Source organism: Pan paniscus, chromosome 8 (genome assembly GCF_029289425.2).
Source record: "Pan paniscus chromosome 8, NHGRI_mPanPan1-v2.0_pri, whole genome shotgun sequence".
NCBI classification, from domain to species: domain Eukaryota; kingdom Metazoa; phylum Chordata; class Mammalia; order Primates; family Hominidae; genus Pan; species Pan paniscus.
The window spans coordinates 132,380,224-132,394,308 of NC_073257.2; the positions used below are offsets into that span (position 1 = coordinate 132,380,224).

At 42.8% G+C, this 14,085-nt stretch overlaps 1 protein-coding gene across 10 annotated transcripts in view; it reads left to right on the forward strand.

Moving 5' to 3' along the window:
* Window positions 1-14,085, forward strand: part of PLPP4 (phospholipid phosphatase 4) — a 343,809-nt gene that overhangs the window by 60,037 nt on the left and 269,687 nt on the right. For 3 of the 10 annotated variants that reach the window (XM_055093396.1, XM_034931607.3, XM_055093397.1), the window contains exons 4-6: window positions 1,455-1,518; window positions 3,597-3,721; window positions 6,126-6,210. The exons of 3 other annotated variants lie outside the window; for them this stretch is intronic. In XM_055093396.1, the coding sequence (XP_054949371.1) occupies window positions 1,455-1,518; window positions 3,597-3,721; window positions 6,126-6,210 (274 nt within the window). The remainder of the gene's footprint in view (window positions 1-1,454; window positions 1,519-3,596; window positions 3,722-6,125; window positions 6,211-14,085) is intronic. 4 more of the 10 variants (XM_055093395.1, XM_003825658.6, XM_055093398.2 and 1 more) reach the window with 2 other exon arrangements.

Genomic DNA, 14,085 nt, shown 5'->3' on the forward strand with positions numbered 1-14,085 from the left:
GACAGGCCTCTCCACAGTGCTCTGAGCTTGCCAGAGAGAAGGGAAGCTGGCATTTGAGGAGGGAAGGATCTGTGTGTTCAGAATGCAATCAGTGGATCTTTCCAAGTTCCCTCATATTCAGTTCCAATTTCTGCACCCCCATTGCATGCTCAGTGTTTTAATGGCAGTGCTGTGCGGCTGATTCACACTCTGCCCTCCAAGTCTGTGGCCTGTCCTTCCTTTCTGCCACACTCAGATATGGCCAGTTGCCCCCATCTCACACTTAGGTGATTTGTTTCCCTTTGACAAAGATGTTCATTTGAATGTGTCCCTCCCATTCTCTCTGCTTCGGATAACTTGTTAAAAGCAGGTGGGTTGTGTTCCCATCTCTGTGGCTTGTACTCTTAGTGACCATGTTGGCCATTCCACAGTACTTTCTGCTCATAGAACAACACGTTTGTCTCTCTCGATGGGCCATGAATTGCCCTAGGCAGCTCCTTCACGAAAACGCCCCCATTCACTGCTATATTCTTATATAAATCTCAGCTAGTATTGAACAGTTAATATTTGCCAAAGGGAAATGGTAGCTCACATGCTTTATTATTCAACAAAGCAGTGGATGGGGCATCAATAGGTTTGTATTGCTTATGTGAGGCATTTGACCTTCTATCACATTGATGGTGATGACTCTGCCTTTTACGCACTCTCGATAAACCACAGGAGAGAAGTACAAGATTTTGCAGTGAAAGCTCTGTGACTCATGTTACCTGCCACCTTCGGGACAATCTGTGCTGCATCTGGCAAAGTCTTCCCAGACTGTTTGGAGAAAGTCCCTGTGCTCTGTATGGTCAAATAATGTATCCCAGAAGTTCTTGCTGTTTTAGATGGCAAAAAGCACCGCCCGGGCAGACCTTCTCCAAACCCAGTGAGGCTTTTGGACTCTGCACCTTGGCAGAAACAGTGATTTGTTTGATAACAAATGGACAGCTGTCGGCCGGTGATGGGTCAATAATGAGATAATTGCCGAGTGGGAATGTCCTTTTCTGCAGTAGGATTCCAGCAGCTGCTCTGATTAGAATTATGTCTGAGAAGGTTGCCAGGAGGAAATAAAAAAAGTTATGTTTCTTGCTACCAGTAAAAGAAATTCTACATGCTGTGGTATTAAATCTGTTCATATCAGGCCAGAAAATGATAGATAAGCTCCTCTGTGATTGTGAAAATTTCAGTCAAGGAGGAGAGATAAATTTCATGTCACAGGGGCCTAGAATTTTATGAGTCTCTCTCCAAAGTCCTGGCATAATTATATTTTGCTCTCTAGCAACCCAAACGCATCTCTGTTTTCAAAGTATTCGTTCATATTTCTCTGGTCATTAAATAGTATTATAATGTAACAGTGATGATGATGATAATGATGATGATGATTTTGATTTAAGAGCCAGCTTGCTATTTTTCTGTCTGTTGGTTTTGTTTTGTAGCGGTGTCCTTGGCTCTTGCGTTGAATGGAGTCTGCACAAACACTATTAAATTAATAGTGGGAAGGTAAGTTCCAAGAAGAATGAAATGGTGACTTAGACTATCAAGGTCATCTATATAGGAAGCTGGGCCAGAGGACACTGGATGGGACAGATTTGAGCTCATCTAGTTCTCCCTTAAATTGTTGTCCTTCTGAGCTTTCCATCCTTAGCACAGATCTTTCCTTTGAATTACAAACTCACTATTTTAGAAAGCAGATCACTAGCAAGGAAGTGCCCACTGACCGCACTTTCTTGTGGGACAAAGCTTACTGCTGGCATTTTCAGATTCTTCCCCTGCCAGCCCAGGGCCTCCCCTGACACCCACTCACTTGTCAGTTTTGGCCTCTAATAAATAAGTAGGATTACTTACCTATCATTCTCTTCAGGATGAGACATATGGATTGGCATTTGAGCCTTGGCTTATGGCACATTTCTCTTACTGCCCCTGAGAAATGATTTCTGTTTTCCATGTATCTTTCCTTCTCTTCTGACTGCTCTGGTGAAGAGCTGGTCTCTACAGACATGAGCAGTCAAAACATCTGAATTCAAGACCTAACTAACTCTAGCTGGCTGTTGGCCTGGGACACACTAGATTCCCTCTCAGAATGTTAGTATTTATTTTATCTACTGGATGCAGGCCAGGGACTGAGGGGGCAGGAGATAGATAAAAATCAGGCAGTACATGGCCTGTTGCTGCTGTGTTCCCTTAACTTTGTGTGCCCTGACCAGTGCTTACTCTCAGGCCTCACCCCTCTGAGGTTCTGGTGCATTAGGTGGACATCCATACTTGGAGAAACACTGGCTGAGTACCAGAGAGACAGTACCCCAGCTGTTCTGATAGACTGCTTAGGCCCTACTGGAGTTGCAGAGCTGAAGGACCAGTGATCAGGACTGTGACCTGGAGTGCTCAGAAAGCAGGCGCTGTGTTTCCAACATTAGCTAAGCTTCACCCGTGGTAGGTGCTCAGCGAATATTAGTTGAGTATGAATGTGAGGTGATAGGCCATCACCCACCTGTGTGAGGACCCTCATTCGAGTGAGGCAGTAAAGCATGGGGTGAAGTGTGTCAGCATGAAGATCCAGGCGCTGGTGTTCAAAGCTTGTCCTTGCCACTTACGGGATGTGTGTGACCTTGAGCAATGAAGAGCCTTCATTTTTGCACCTGTAAAATACAGACAGCTCCAGGCTCTGCCTCAGGGTTCTCCTAAGGATTATATGGCACAGCGGGTGTGTGGAGCTTAGCACTGTGTCTGAAGCCTAGTAAGCACTCAGGACTTCCTGCAGCTGTGATTGCTGCAGGAGGCTCGACTTCAGGCCCAGGGCCACCCCTATGTGCCTCTAGAGATCTCTTTCCCATGTCCTAGACCAGAGAGGCCAACCTGGGGCACTGTGTCCTCTGCATCATGGAGCTGAGTGTTCAAGGTCTCTCAGTGAGGCCAGGTGAAGCCTGCCATTTCAGGAAGGGCAAGTGGCCACCCGAATTCAGGATATACGGACATGGGGAGCCTGGAGTCTTGGATCCCAGAGGCAACCTCTGAAATAGATCAAGCAGTAGAGTGGTAGATTAATAGGATTACTTATTTATCGTTCTCTTCAGGATGAGACCTATGGATTGGCATTTGAGCAATCCATGCCAATATCCAACAATAGAGCGGTAGATCAAGACAGGAAGTAACTTCTAGTCCACAGGTGGCATGAAGCCTTCCTTTTCACACCTGTCAAACAAGGAACTTGGGCCAGAGGACACTGCTTAGGTGCCTCCTGTAAGTCATGTCACTCTATCCTCAGGACCTCAGCTTTGGGTCAGTATTGATTTCCCCCTTCTACAGATGTGGAAACTGAAGCTGGGGGAGACCAAGTGACCTTCCCAAGGTCATAAAGTGAGTAAGTGGTACATGGGAGCGCCAACTCAGATTTCTCTGACACCAAAACCTGAGCTTTTTCCCAAACGGCTGTGTCTAGAGTATTCTGTGAGGAGCTCCAGTGTTGACAGCCAAGGGGGCTGAGGAAAGAGCTGGGGGCAGTGGGGAGTTGGGGGGGTCAGCTTGGGGTCATTTGTGATGGCAGCATTTTATATTGAAAATGTCCATGGTGTCTTTTGTAGACCTCGCCCCGATTTCTTTTACCGCTGCTTTCCAGATGGAGTGATGAACTCGGAAATGCATTGCACAGGTGACCCCGATCTGGTGTCCGAGGGCCGCAAAAGCTTCCCCAGCATCCATTCCTCCTGTAAGTTCATGGCTGGGATTCTCTTAATGCCCCCAGTCATGTTTCCTGCTCACTGTCTTTGGGAATTTAGGTGCAGAGAAAAGCACTGGTACAGGAATGTTAAGCGCAGTTCATTTTTCTTCACTTTACGGCGTTTGACTTAGAAACAAGATTATTCAACAGGAAGTAATATGCCCAGGATGAGGCTCTGGAGCTTTGCATGTGTTGCTTTCATGAGCTTGGCAGAGCATAACATGTGATACTTCACCCCTGCACAGTACGATTTAGGACAAGGGAATTCTCTACGCTCCCTGGGACCCTCCATTGTTTAGGTCATTGTTCTCTCTAGTTTATTTCTTCAATTCAGGTGTTGCGTGTGTGTGTACACAAATATATAGCACATATGTATACATATATACATATACATACATATGTTACATGTATATACATATACTTTCCCCCATGCCTCCAGTTTATAGTCTGACTATAGATGTGTGAACACCTTAAAACAAAGACTTAATACTGTGAATCAGAAGCCATGCAATGTAGCTGAAAAGGAGACAGGTCTCTGAAGTCTAACAAACCCTGGCTCTGCCAGGTATTAGCTCTGTGACTTCACCTCCCTGTGCCTCAGTTCCTGCTGTGTAACATGGGAATAAGAATGCCTCCATTATTGGTTGGAATGAGGATTAAAATAAGTGGTGATGATCGCTCACATTTCTGGAGCAGCAGCTATGCCAAAATGGCAACATAAATTATCTTATTTAATCCATGCAGTATATGTAAGGCACTTAGTATTGTGACTTTCAATAAACAGTAGTTATCTACATGATTATTGATTATCAGAGCTGAAGTTTCCTGAGCATTCTGGCTTGTGCCATCATCCATTCATCAGTTCATATTGCATGGGGGATGCAAAGATAAATAAGATGCAGCTTGTGTCCTGGGGAGTGCCCAGGTAGTGACAGATGGTGTATTTAAGTTGATGATTCCTGGGATAATTGGAGAACTATGGTCACAGGTGACCATCTTGAATAGGACAGGCTCTTCTCATGATGCCAAGTCCTTATTTCTCCCACGAGTCTGATTATTATTTACCTTTAGCAAGCCTGCTATTTTAGTTTCTTTTTTCCCTAAATACCCGAGACACATCCTACTAATGGCTGAATCAAGAAATAACTGAACGCTGTTTCCTGGGGAGTGTCTGTTGAACATGTTGCTCAGAGCCGTTGAAGAATAGGGCCTGTCAACGAGACATTAGCTGGGGGCAGACACTCTAAATGAATCACTGTCAACTTGCACAACAACCTACCAGGTGGGGGATTGTCCCAGTTTTACACATAAGGGCACTGAGGATCAGGCAGGCTTGGTAACTTGTCTAAGGACACCAGCTCTGACAGGAATAGCTGTAGGTACCAGCTGGAGGAATTCCTGCTGTCTTGGGACTTTCAATGATCAAATACAACAAAACATTTACAGTCCATGTTTATTTAAGTAAATAACGAATTTTCTTCTCTAGTTTGTTGGAAACGGTGGTGAGTTGAGTAGTTGCCTCCAAACAGATACGTTTAAGTCCCAGCCCCTGGAACGTGTGAGTGTGAACCTTATTTGGAAAAAGTGTCTTGGTTGATAATAATATGACATCGTAGACTAGAAATTTGCTAAGAGAGTAGATTTCAGGTGCTGTCATCACAAAAAAATAAAGTAACCATGTGATGAGATGGATATGGTAACTTGTTTGACTGTCGTAATCCTTTCGCTATGAATATTTTTATTTGAAAGAATGAACACTGTTTTACATGCCAAAAAAGAAAAAGGAAAAGTAAAAGGATCTTGGCAGATGCAATTAAGTTCAGATCTGGAGATGAGATCATTCTGGATTTAGGGTGAGCCCTAAGCCCAGTGGCAGGTGTCCTTATAAAAGAAAGGATCGGCCAGGTGCAGTGGCTTACGCCTGTAATCCCAGCACTTTGGGAGCCCAAGGTGGGCGGATCATGAGGTCAGGAGATGAAGACCATCCTGGCCAACATGGTGAAACCCACCTCTACTAAAAACACACACAAAAAAATTAGCTGGACTTGGTGGCGCATGCCTGTAATCGCAGCTATTCAGGAGGCTGAGGCAGGAAAACAGCTTGAACCAGGGGGTCAGAGGTTACAGTGACCTAAGATTGTGCCAGTGCACTCCAGCCTGGCAACAGAGTGAGACTCCATCTCAAGAAAAGAAAAAAAAAAGCTCAAAATTCTTGTAGGCTCTAGCCATTCCTGTGACTTAAGGCAGAACACCCATTTGGAGTTGCTTCCTCTCTAAACATGTTTTTTTCCTCTATGCAGTCCCATTTTAAGTGAGCACCTGTTTTGGAGGCCTTGTAGTTACCAGCTGGAGGAATTCCTGCTGTATTGATTTTTTGTCTCCTTGTTTCCAGGGAGTCCCATGCTGGCATTGTTTAGAGGTACCTGGAATAGTATTCACCTGGGATCAGCTCCCATCTGCTCTCCATCTGTCTCCTGGTAGGGTCACTCAAGTTCTCTTAGATTTTTTCTCCCTTTGTTCTCTTCTCCTTTTCTTCTCTTCCTTCTTTCATTCCTCCCTTCTCCCTCCTGTCACTTTCTGTCCTCCCAAAGACTTGGTGCTGAATCTTAAGGGGCTTCAGAAATTAAAAGCACCTAAGAAGTGAAATTCTAAGGAATACCTTAATACGGGCTTCCAGAATGGTTGGTAGGGGACTGTAGCACAATTTACTGTCTACTGTTGCATTTGAACTTGGGAACGAAATAGCTGTCATGTGAATATCTCAAGCTGTCAGACTACTGGACCTCAGAGGTTAGAAGCTGGACCCCACAAAGATGTCGATTTTAGATGCACATCCTCCCCTCCAACCAGCAGGAAGCATTTTCCGACATGGCTGGCTTTCGGCTGCCTTGTCAAATGGTGGCTGACATCTGATCTGTGCTAGACAAGCTTTTTGACAGAGGCAATTATATCCTTTGCTTATGATGCTGCTTAAAATGTTACCCATTTTTACTACCTGGCAGACATGGAATTCTACCCAGTCTGTAGGCTTTGATGGTGGTATTTTCATTTATTTTCTCCTTTTTTTAAATGACAGGTTAGTGATTGGCTTGAAGGGAGTGCCATATCCACTTAGAAAAACCACCGGTGCTGTTTTCTGGATTTCTTAGTAGCTAATAAGAAGCCTAGTAGTTGATGTGACTGCTCCTCAGAGGGGGTGACCTAAGTGGACTCCCATTTTGATATAAACACTCTTTTTTTTCCTTAAAAAATCAATTTCATAGGCTGGACTTAAGTGACTGGGTAGGGGAGTTCTGGACTGAGGGATCTCCTAAGACTAATTCTCCATGCTAGGTAGACATGGGTTTTGCTTCTGCTGTGTTTGCAGATAATTGGCGGCTGGAATGAAGTCCAGGTCCTCATATCGTCCTTAGAACAGTTGGTTTTCTTTGAACTTAAGAACAAACATTGATTTCTTTTGGAAACAAAGGATCTTGTTCTTAATCTACCATAAGCAGCCAAACAACACTTGTCTGAAGGGCTTTTGTGTCAAACTCTCAGCAAACAGCATTTCCCCATGGCAGCGTTTTTATGGGGCTTGCTCTGTAAGGCAGCCTAAGCCACCCTTGATTGGAAAAGCAGAGACCACAATTTCAAAGAGCAAGTGATTTTCATCCAACCTAAAAGAAGCTTAGGCTTTAAAGTGGAGAAAGGCAGTGTACCTTCCCATAGTGCTTAAAGCAGGGATATTCTGAAAAGAGAATTTGTCTCTCAGAGCATAATCCCGATTTTTTATTGAGTACTGATTCAACTTCCAGAGAGAGGATAGATATAAGAGAGAAAAATAGAAAAAACAAATTATTAATGCTAAGTCGAGGTATTAAGAAACTTCTTTCCTGTGAAAATGGTGGGAATAAATAAAGCAATACTCTCATCCAGGTGTCAGCGAATGACAGCATGTGGACCAAGTCCAGTGGCTGCTAGCTTTTGTAGGTAGAGTTTTACAGGAACACAGAGATGCCTGTTCATTTCCATGTTGTCTATGGCCTCTTTCACTTTACAATGGCCATGTTGAGGAGTTGCAGAAGAGAAACATGGCCCACAAAACTGAAAATATTTATTATCTGGCCCTTTACAGAGAAAATTTACTAACCTTGCAGTCGCCCATGCTCCAAACAGATAGTATTAAAAAGCTTTACTAAAGCAAGACCAGTGCACTCAAATTGTGCACATGAATGTTTCAATTTTAAACATTTTAAAACTCTATTACAGTATAAAAAGGGTCAGTTGTTGCTTGTGGAATACATTTTTTAAATGACAGAGAAAGCCTAAAAGGTATGCCTGGCTGATGAAGATTCAACAGATGCTTCTTGAGTTCTTTCCGTTAGGTATGTACCAGGATGAGCCCTTGGGGAGAGTACAGGGTGATCAGACATGGCCCACGTTTTCCTCCAGGATGAAGGCAAACACTAAGTTGTTGAACACCACACTCTGGGATTGGGGAGCTGAGAATTCCAATCAGGGGACAGGGAAAGCCTCCAGGGAGGAAAAGCCCTTTATCTTGTAGCTTCCCATAAATGAGTACATACAAGTTACATGTTTTGAGATGTTTACTATTCTTTAGCTGCATGTAGAATTCTAGGAGGAAAATCATTTCCATGCAGGATTCCAGTTCACACTGTGCTTGAGAAGTCTGACTGCATTCCTTTCCTTTGCTTTGTTTTTCTTTCTTTCTTTGGAACCTTTTATGGTCCTTTCTCTGTGTCTCACCATCTAAAGTCCACAATGATGTACCTTACCGGGATTTGTTTTTGGTATTTATCGTTCTGCTAACTCTGTAGGTCTTTTTAATCTGGAACTTCATGTGCCTCACCTTTGTATTCCCCGTTTCTTCTCCTTGGAACTGTATTAGGCAGATGTTGAGTCTCCTGGACTGATCTTATCTTTTTAGTATCTCTTCTTTCCTACTGTCTATCTCTTTGTCTTTTTTGTTCATCCATCAGGGAGACTTTAAAATTTTTATCTACTAAAGCTTCTATAGAATTTTTATTATGATTTCTATATTTTTAATTTCCAAGAGCTCTTTCTTGAACTCTGATTAGAAAAATCATTAACATCCTTTTTTTGTCTTTTCATGGATACATCATCTCTTATCCCGCTTTGTTTGCCAGTTTCATGTGTGCCCTGCCTTCCCTTTATTTGTGTGTTTTTGTATCTAGCTTTCCTTAAATATCTGGTACCTTTGCTGTGTGTTGTTATTTAAGGTTGAGTTATAAAGCTAATTGGGCAGGGCTTGTTAATTGGGCTTCACTGAGGGTGACTGGTGTGAGCTAGGTTTTCATTGGTTGACCTCCAGTGTTAGCTAGCGTCTGGCCTTTACTTTGAGGCTGTTTGATTCCCTAGAGGAGGCTCTTCATACTCCTGCCTGGTGTATGTGAACCTGGCATTCTGGAAGCTGTGCAGAAGGGCGTAGGTGCTCACAGGTCAGTTCTTAGTCTTTCACATCATCTCCCTATTTTCCATCTGTTTGTTCAGGCATGCCCTCTACTCATCTGTTTTTCCAAAACCAGAGCCTCAGATAGTTAAAACTTCTGTCTTCCTCAAAAGTTGGAAAGGGGATGGTTTCCTGGCTTTGAAGGAGGGGTGGAAACCTGGAGAGTTTAGCTTCTCTTTATCGGCACTTTCCACCTATTTGCCTGTTTCTAGCCCCATAGTTCACCCCCTGCCTTCTGCAGTACCTGGTGCCTTTAGTTTCAAAGGTTTGCAGGGCCCTGCCTGGTGAATGGGCTGCCTCTCATCAGCACCACCCTCTGCAGGTGTGTAGATTGATCTGTCTTCAGCTCTGCAAGTCAGTATCTACTTTGCCACCTGCTTCCCATCTTCATAGAGTGGTGTGGTGTTCAGGTGCTCCTAGATGGAATGTGTGTTCTTGTTTGTATTAGTGAGGGCTCTCTGGAGAAACAAAACCAGTAGGATGTCTGTCTATCTGTCTACCTATCTGTCTATTTGTCTGTCTACCTATCTATCAATCAATCATCCGTCATGTATCTATCTTAGCAATCAATCAATTGATTGATTTATTTTAGGGAATTGGTTCATGAAATTGTAGTGGCTGGCAAGTCTGAAATCTATAGGGCAGGGTGGCAGGCTGGAAATTCAGGTAAGAATTGATGTTACATTGTTGACCCCCCAAATATGCAGACCAGCAGGCTGGAACTCAGATAGGATTTCTACGCTGCAGTCTTGAGGTAGAACTCCTTCTTATCTGGGAAACCTCAATCTTTACTCTTAAGGCCTTCAACTGATTGGATGAGGCCCCTCACATTATATAAAGGGTAATAAATAATACCCTCCATAATTTCTTACTTAAACTCAATTGATTGCAAACGTTCCTCACTGCTAAAAATACCTTTACAGTAACATCTAGGCTGGTGTGTGTTTGACTGAACAACTGGCCACCATAGTCTAGCCAAGTTGACACATAAGGTTACCGATCACACAGTTTTTCCTTTCTTCCTGCATCATTTTAAAGTCACAAATACCATCATGATGGTCTAATGCATTCGTTGTAGAGGAATCATTTTTTAGAGAGTTCTTGCTTTGCCTCAGTGTTATTACTATTGATAGCAGAGTCCTTGAGGGTGGAGGATACAGACTATAGGGTCTTTTACCAGCTGCGTGTCTGGGAGTTTGCTTTTGCTGAAGGAATCTAAGTAGGTTTTAACTATGAATTGAGAAATTATCACATGATAGCATGCATCTATGCCAGGTTTAATGCCATCGAGCATGAATATTCATTATTATAAACCAGCTGGTTCTTAGAGTGGTTGGGCAGGCCTTTGCATAAAGAAAGAGGAAACAGGAAAGTAGAGGAAATTGCAAGATTTGTTTGTTTTGCTTCATTTAATGGAATGAAATTGCTGTCAAGGGGTTTTGCTGGTAGATGGGAAATTTGAAAAATACCACTCTCTTTCCTTTTTTTTTTTTTTTTGAGGCGGAGTCTCACTCTGTCGCCCAGGCTGGAGTGCAGCGGCGCGATCTCGGCTCACTGCAAGCTCCGCCTCCCGGGTTCACGCCATTCTCCTGCCTCCGCCTCCCAAGTAGCTGGGACTACAGGCGCCTGCCACCATGCTCGGCTAATTTTTTGTATTTTTAGTAGAGACGGGGTTTCACCGTGTTAGCCAGGATGATCTCCATCTCCTGACCTCGTGATCCGTCTGCCTCGGCCTCCCAAAGTGCTGGGATTACAGGCGTGAGCCACCACGCCCGGCCGCCACTCTCCTTTCTTTTAAGAATTGTATAAAATGGCATGGGCTGCTTAGGTCATTTGTTCCAACAGGACACATTGGTGGCCATGTGTCTGAGGTCACCTTAACTTGTATGGTTTCTCTTATAACTTACAAATGAAAGCTCCCAGATTCACTGATATGTCAAGGGGTATCAGCGAACTTGGCAAGATCCCCTCATGGTTTTTTCCCTGAATTTTTATAACCCTACATCTCAAGCTTCCAAGACAATTGCGGAGGTTCTGGGAAGTAACAACAGTTGTTTTGCCAAATAAAGGAAGACTCCCCCTAGATCCTGGGAGGCTTGCTTTGGGCATGCCAAGTCCCTGGAGGGAATGGTTGTTTAAAGCTGAATCAGACCTCTTTGGAGGGCAATGTTTCTCAACTTGTTTTTTTGTTTTGTTTTGTTTTGTTTTGTTTTTTTAATCACTCCCTCCTCCCCATGGAGCCTTTGTAGATTTTTTAAAAATAATTCCCCACCATAAAATGTTAATGCTGCAGATATATTGTATATCTGTTTATGTCTTAAAAATATAAGCATCTAGGTTCACAGTCATGTTAAGGGACATCAGCATACTAGGCAAGAGCCACTCACGTTTTTTTTTTTTTTTCCCTAATGATTTTTTCCCTAAATAACTGTAATTTCTAAGATTTTAAGATCTCCCCAGGAACCAATTACCAATTTTCATCTCCTCAGGGGGCATATGAGAATGCATGTTCTAGGGCAGTGGTTCTCCACTGGGCAGTTTTGCACCCCCCCAGGGGACATTTAGCAATGTCTGGAGACATTTTTGGTTGTCACAAGTGTGCGTGTGTGTGTGTGTGCGTGCATGTGTAACAGGGGGTGCTATTGGCATCTCGAGAACAGAGGTCAAGGATGCTGCTGAATATCCTGCAGGGCACAGGACAGCCCCTGTGGCAAAGAATTATCTGGCCTCAAATGTGAATAGTGTCCAGGCTGAGGAAGCCTGTTCTAGGGTAATTAGGCAAATATATGGAAGAAATTGATCACTGTGTTAAATTCGTCCACTCTCCAAGTTCCTGGTCTGAATAAGTAGAATATTTTTAGCAATGGATACTGTTTAATTAATTCAAAATACTCTTTCTCAAAGAAATAGCTCACTATTTGATTTCTATGAAAAAAAGATCAGAGTCAGATTAAAGGTTATAATGAAAACCCAGTGCAAAGCCAGAAATAGTGGCTCATGTCTGTAATCTCAGTGCCATGGGAGGCTGAGGTAGGAGGACCACTTTAGGCCAGGAGTTCGAGACCAGCCTTGACAACATAGTAAGACCATGTCTCTAGAAAATATTTTTTTGGTATGCAGCAGAGCAGCTCCTTCGCTGAGATCTATTGAAAGCCCTCAACACAAGGGTTTGTAAAAAAGAAAAAACAAAAAATAATAAAAGAAACAAAAAAATGTTTTAAAAAGAAGCCAGGGATTGTGGCACACACCTGTAACCCTAGCTATTAGGAGGTGGGAAGATCACATGAACCTGTGAGTTTGAGGCTCAAGTGAGCTATGATTGCACCTCTGCACTCCAGCCTGGGCAACAGAGCAAGACCTGTCTCAAACAAACAAACAAAAATCCAATGCCTCTTTCTTTCAACTTTTTATTATACAACATTTCAGGCATATGAAAGACAGCAATGTCTAGTGAATCCTCATCCCCCGCGGGTACAGCATTCTGCCCTTCTTGTATCCTGTCCTTCTCTACCCATTTCTCACCACCATTCATGATGATGATTCTTAAAGTTATTTTAGCATTTTAAGGTAAAATTAGCATCAAAATGCATAAATCATAACCATTCAGTTTTTACAAATGGACATACTGTATAACCCATATTCCTATCACAATACAGAATATTTCCATAACACCAAAATCTCTCTTATGTCCATGTCCAGTCAATCTTCATCCCCATGAGGCAGCCACTGTTCAGGGTTTTTTTTGGTTTGTTTTTTGTTTTTTTTTTGTCTTTTTTAAACTTTAGATTAGTTTTGCCTATTTTAGAACTTCTTAGAAATGGAGTCATATAGTATGTGCTCTTTTATGTCTGACAGCTTTGGCTCAGTATGTCTTGAAATCCATATATGTTAAGTATCAGTAACGTATTCTTTTTTATTGTTGAAATGTATTTCACTATAATGAGTATCACACACGTTCTTTATCCGTCTTATCTTTGCTAAACATTTAGGTTGTTCTAGTTTGTTCAGTTGTGAATAAAGCTGCCCTGAACATTTGTGTGCAATTGTTTAGTGGACATATGTTGTCACTTATCTTGGCTAAGTATCTATGAGTGGCATTGCTTGGTTAAAAGTGAGGTCTGTGTTTAACATTGGAAGAAACCATCCAGCCTTTTTACTAAATGCTTGTGTCATTTGGCATTCTCATGGGCAATCTATGAAAATTCCAGTACTCCATGTCCTCACCGACATTTGGTGTCATCACTCTTTTCAATTTTAGTCATTTTGGTGGGTGCATAGTGGTATCTCTGTAGTTGTAATTTGCATTTCCCTGATGACTAATGTTGCTGTGCACCTTGTCATTTGCATACAGGCTGTTCACTTATCTTACTATATTAATTGGTGGAGTTTCTCCATATCCTGTTTGCAAGCCTTCTGTCAGATAATTTTTCATGCCTATTTTCTTCTATCAATAGAAGAAAGAATAGAAGAAAGAAAGAAGAAGAAATGTATGCCTGTCATTTTCTTTTTTTTTTTTTTTGAGACGGAGTCTTGCTTTGTCACCAGGCTGAAGTGCAGTGGCACCATCTCGGCTCGCTGCAACCTCTGGCTCACTACAACCTCCACCTCCTGGGTTCAAGTGATTCTTCTGCCTCAGCCTCCCAAGTAGCTGGGACTACAGGCACGTGCCACCATGCCCAGCTAATTTTTGTATTTTTAGTAGAGACAGGGATTCACCGTGTTGGCCAGGATAGTCTCGATCTCTTGACCTCATGATCCGACCGCCTCAGCCTCCTAAAGTGCTGGGATTACAGGCGTGAGCCACCGTGCCTGGCAGCCTTTTATTTTCTTAATGATGTCTTTTGATGAGCAGCATCTTTTAATTTTGATTAAATCTAAT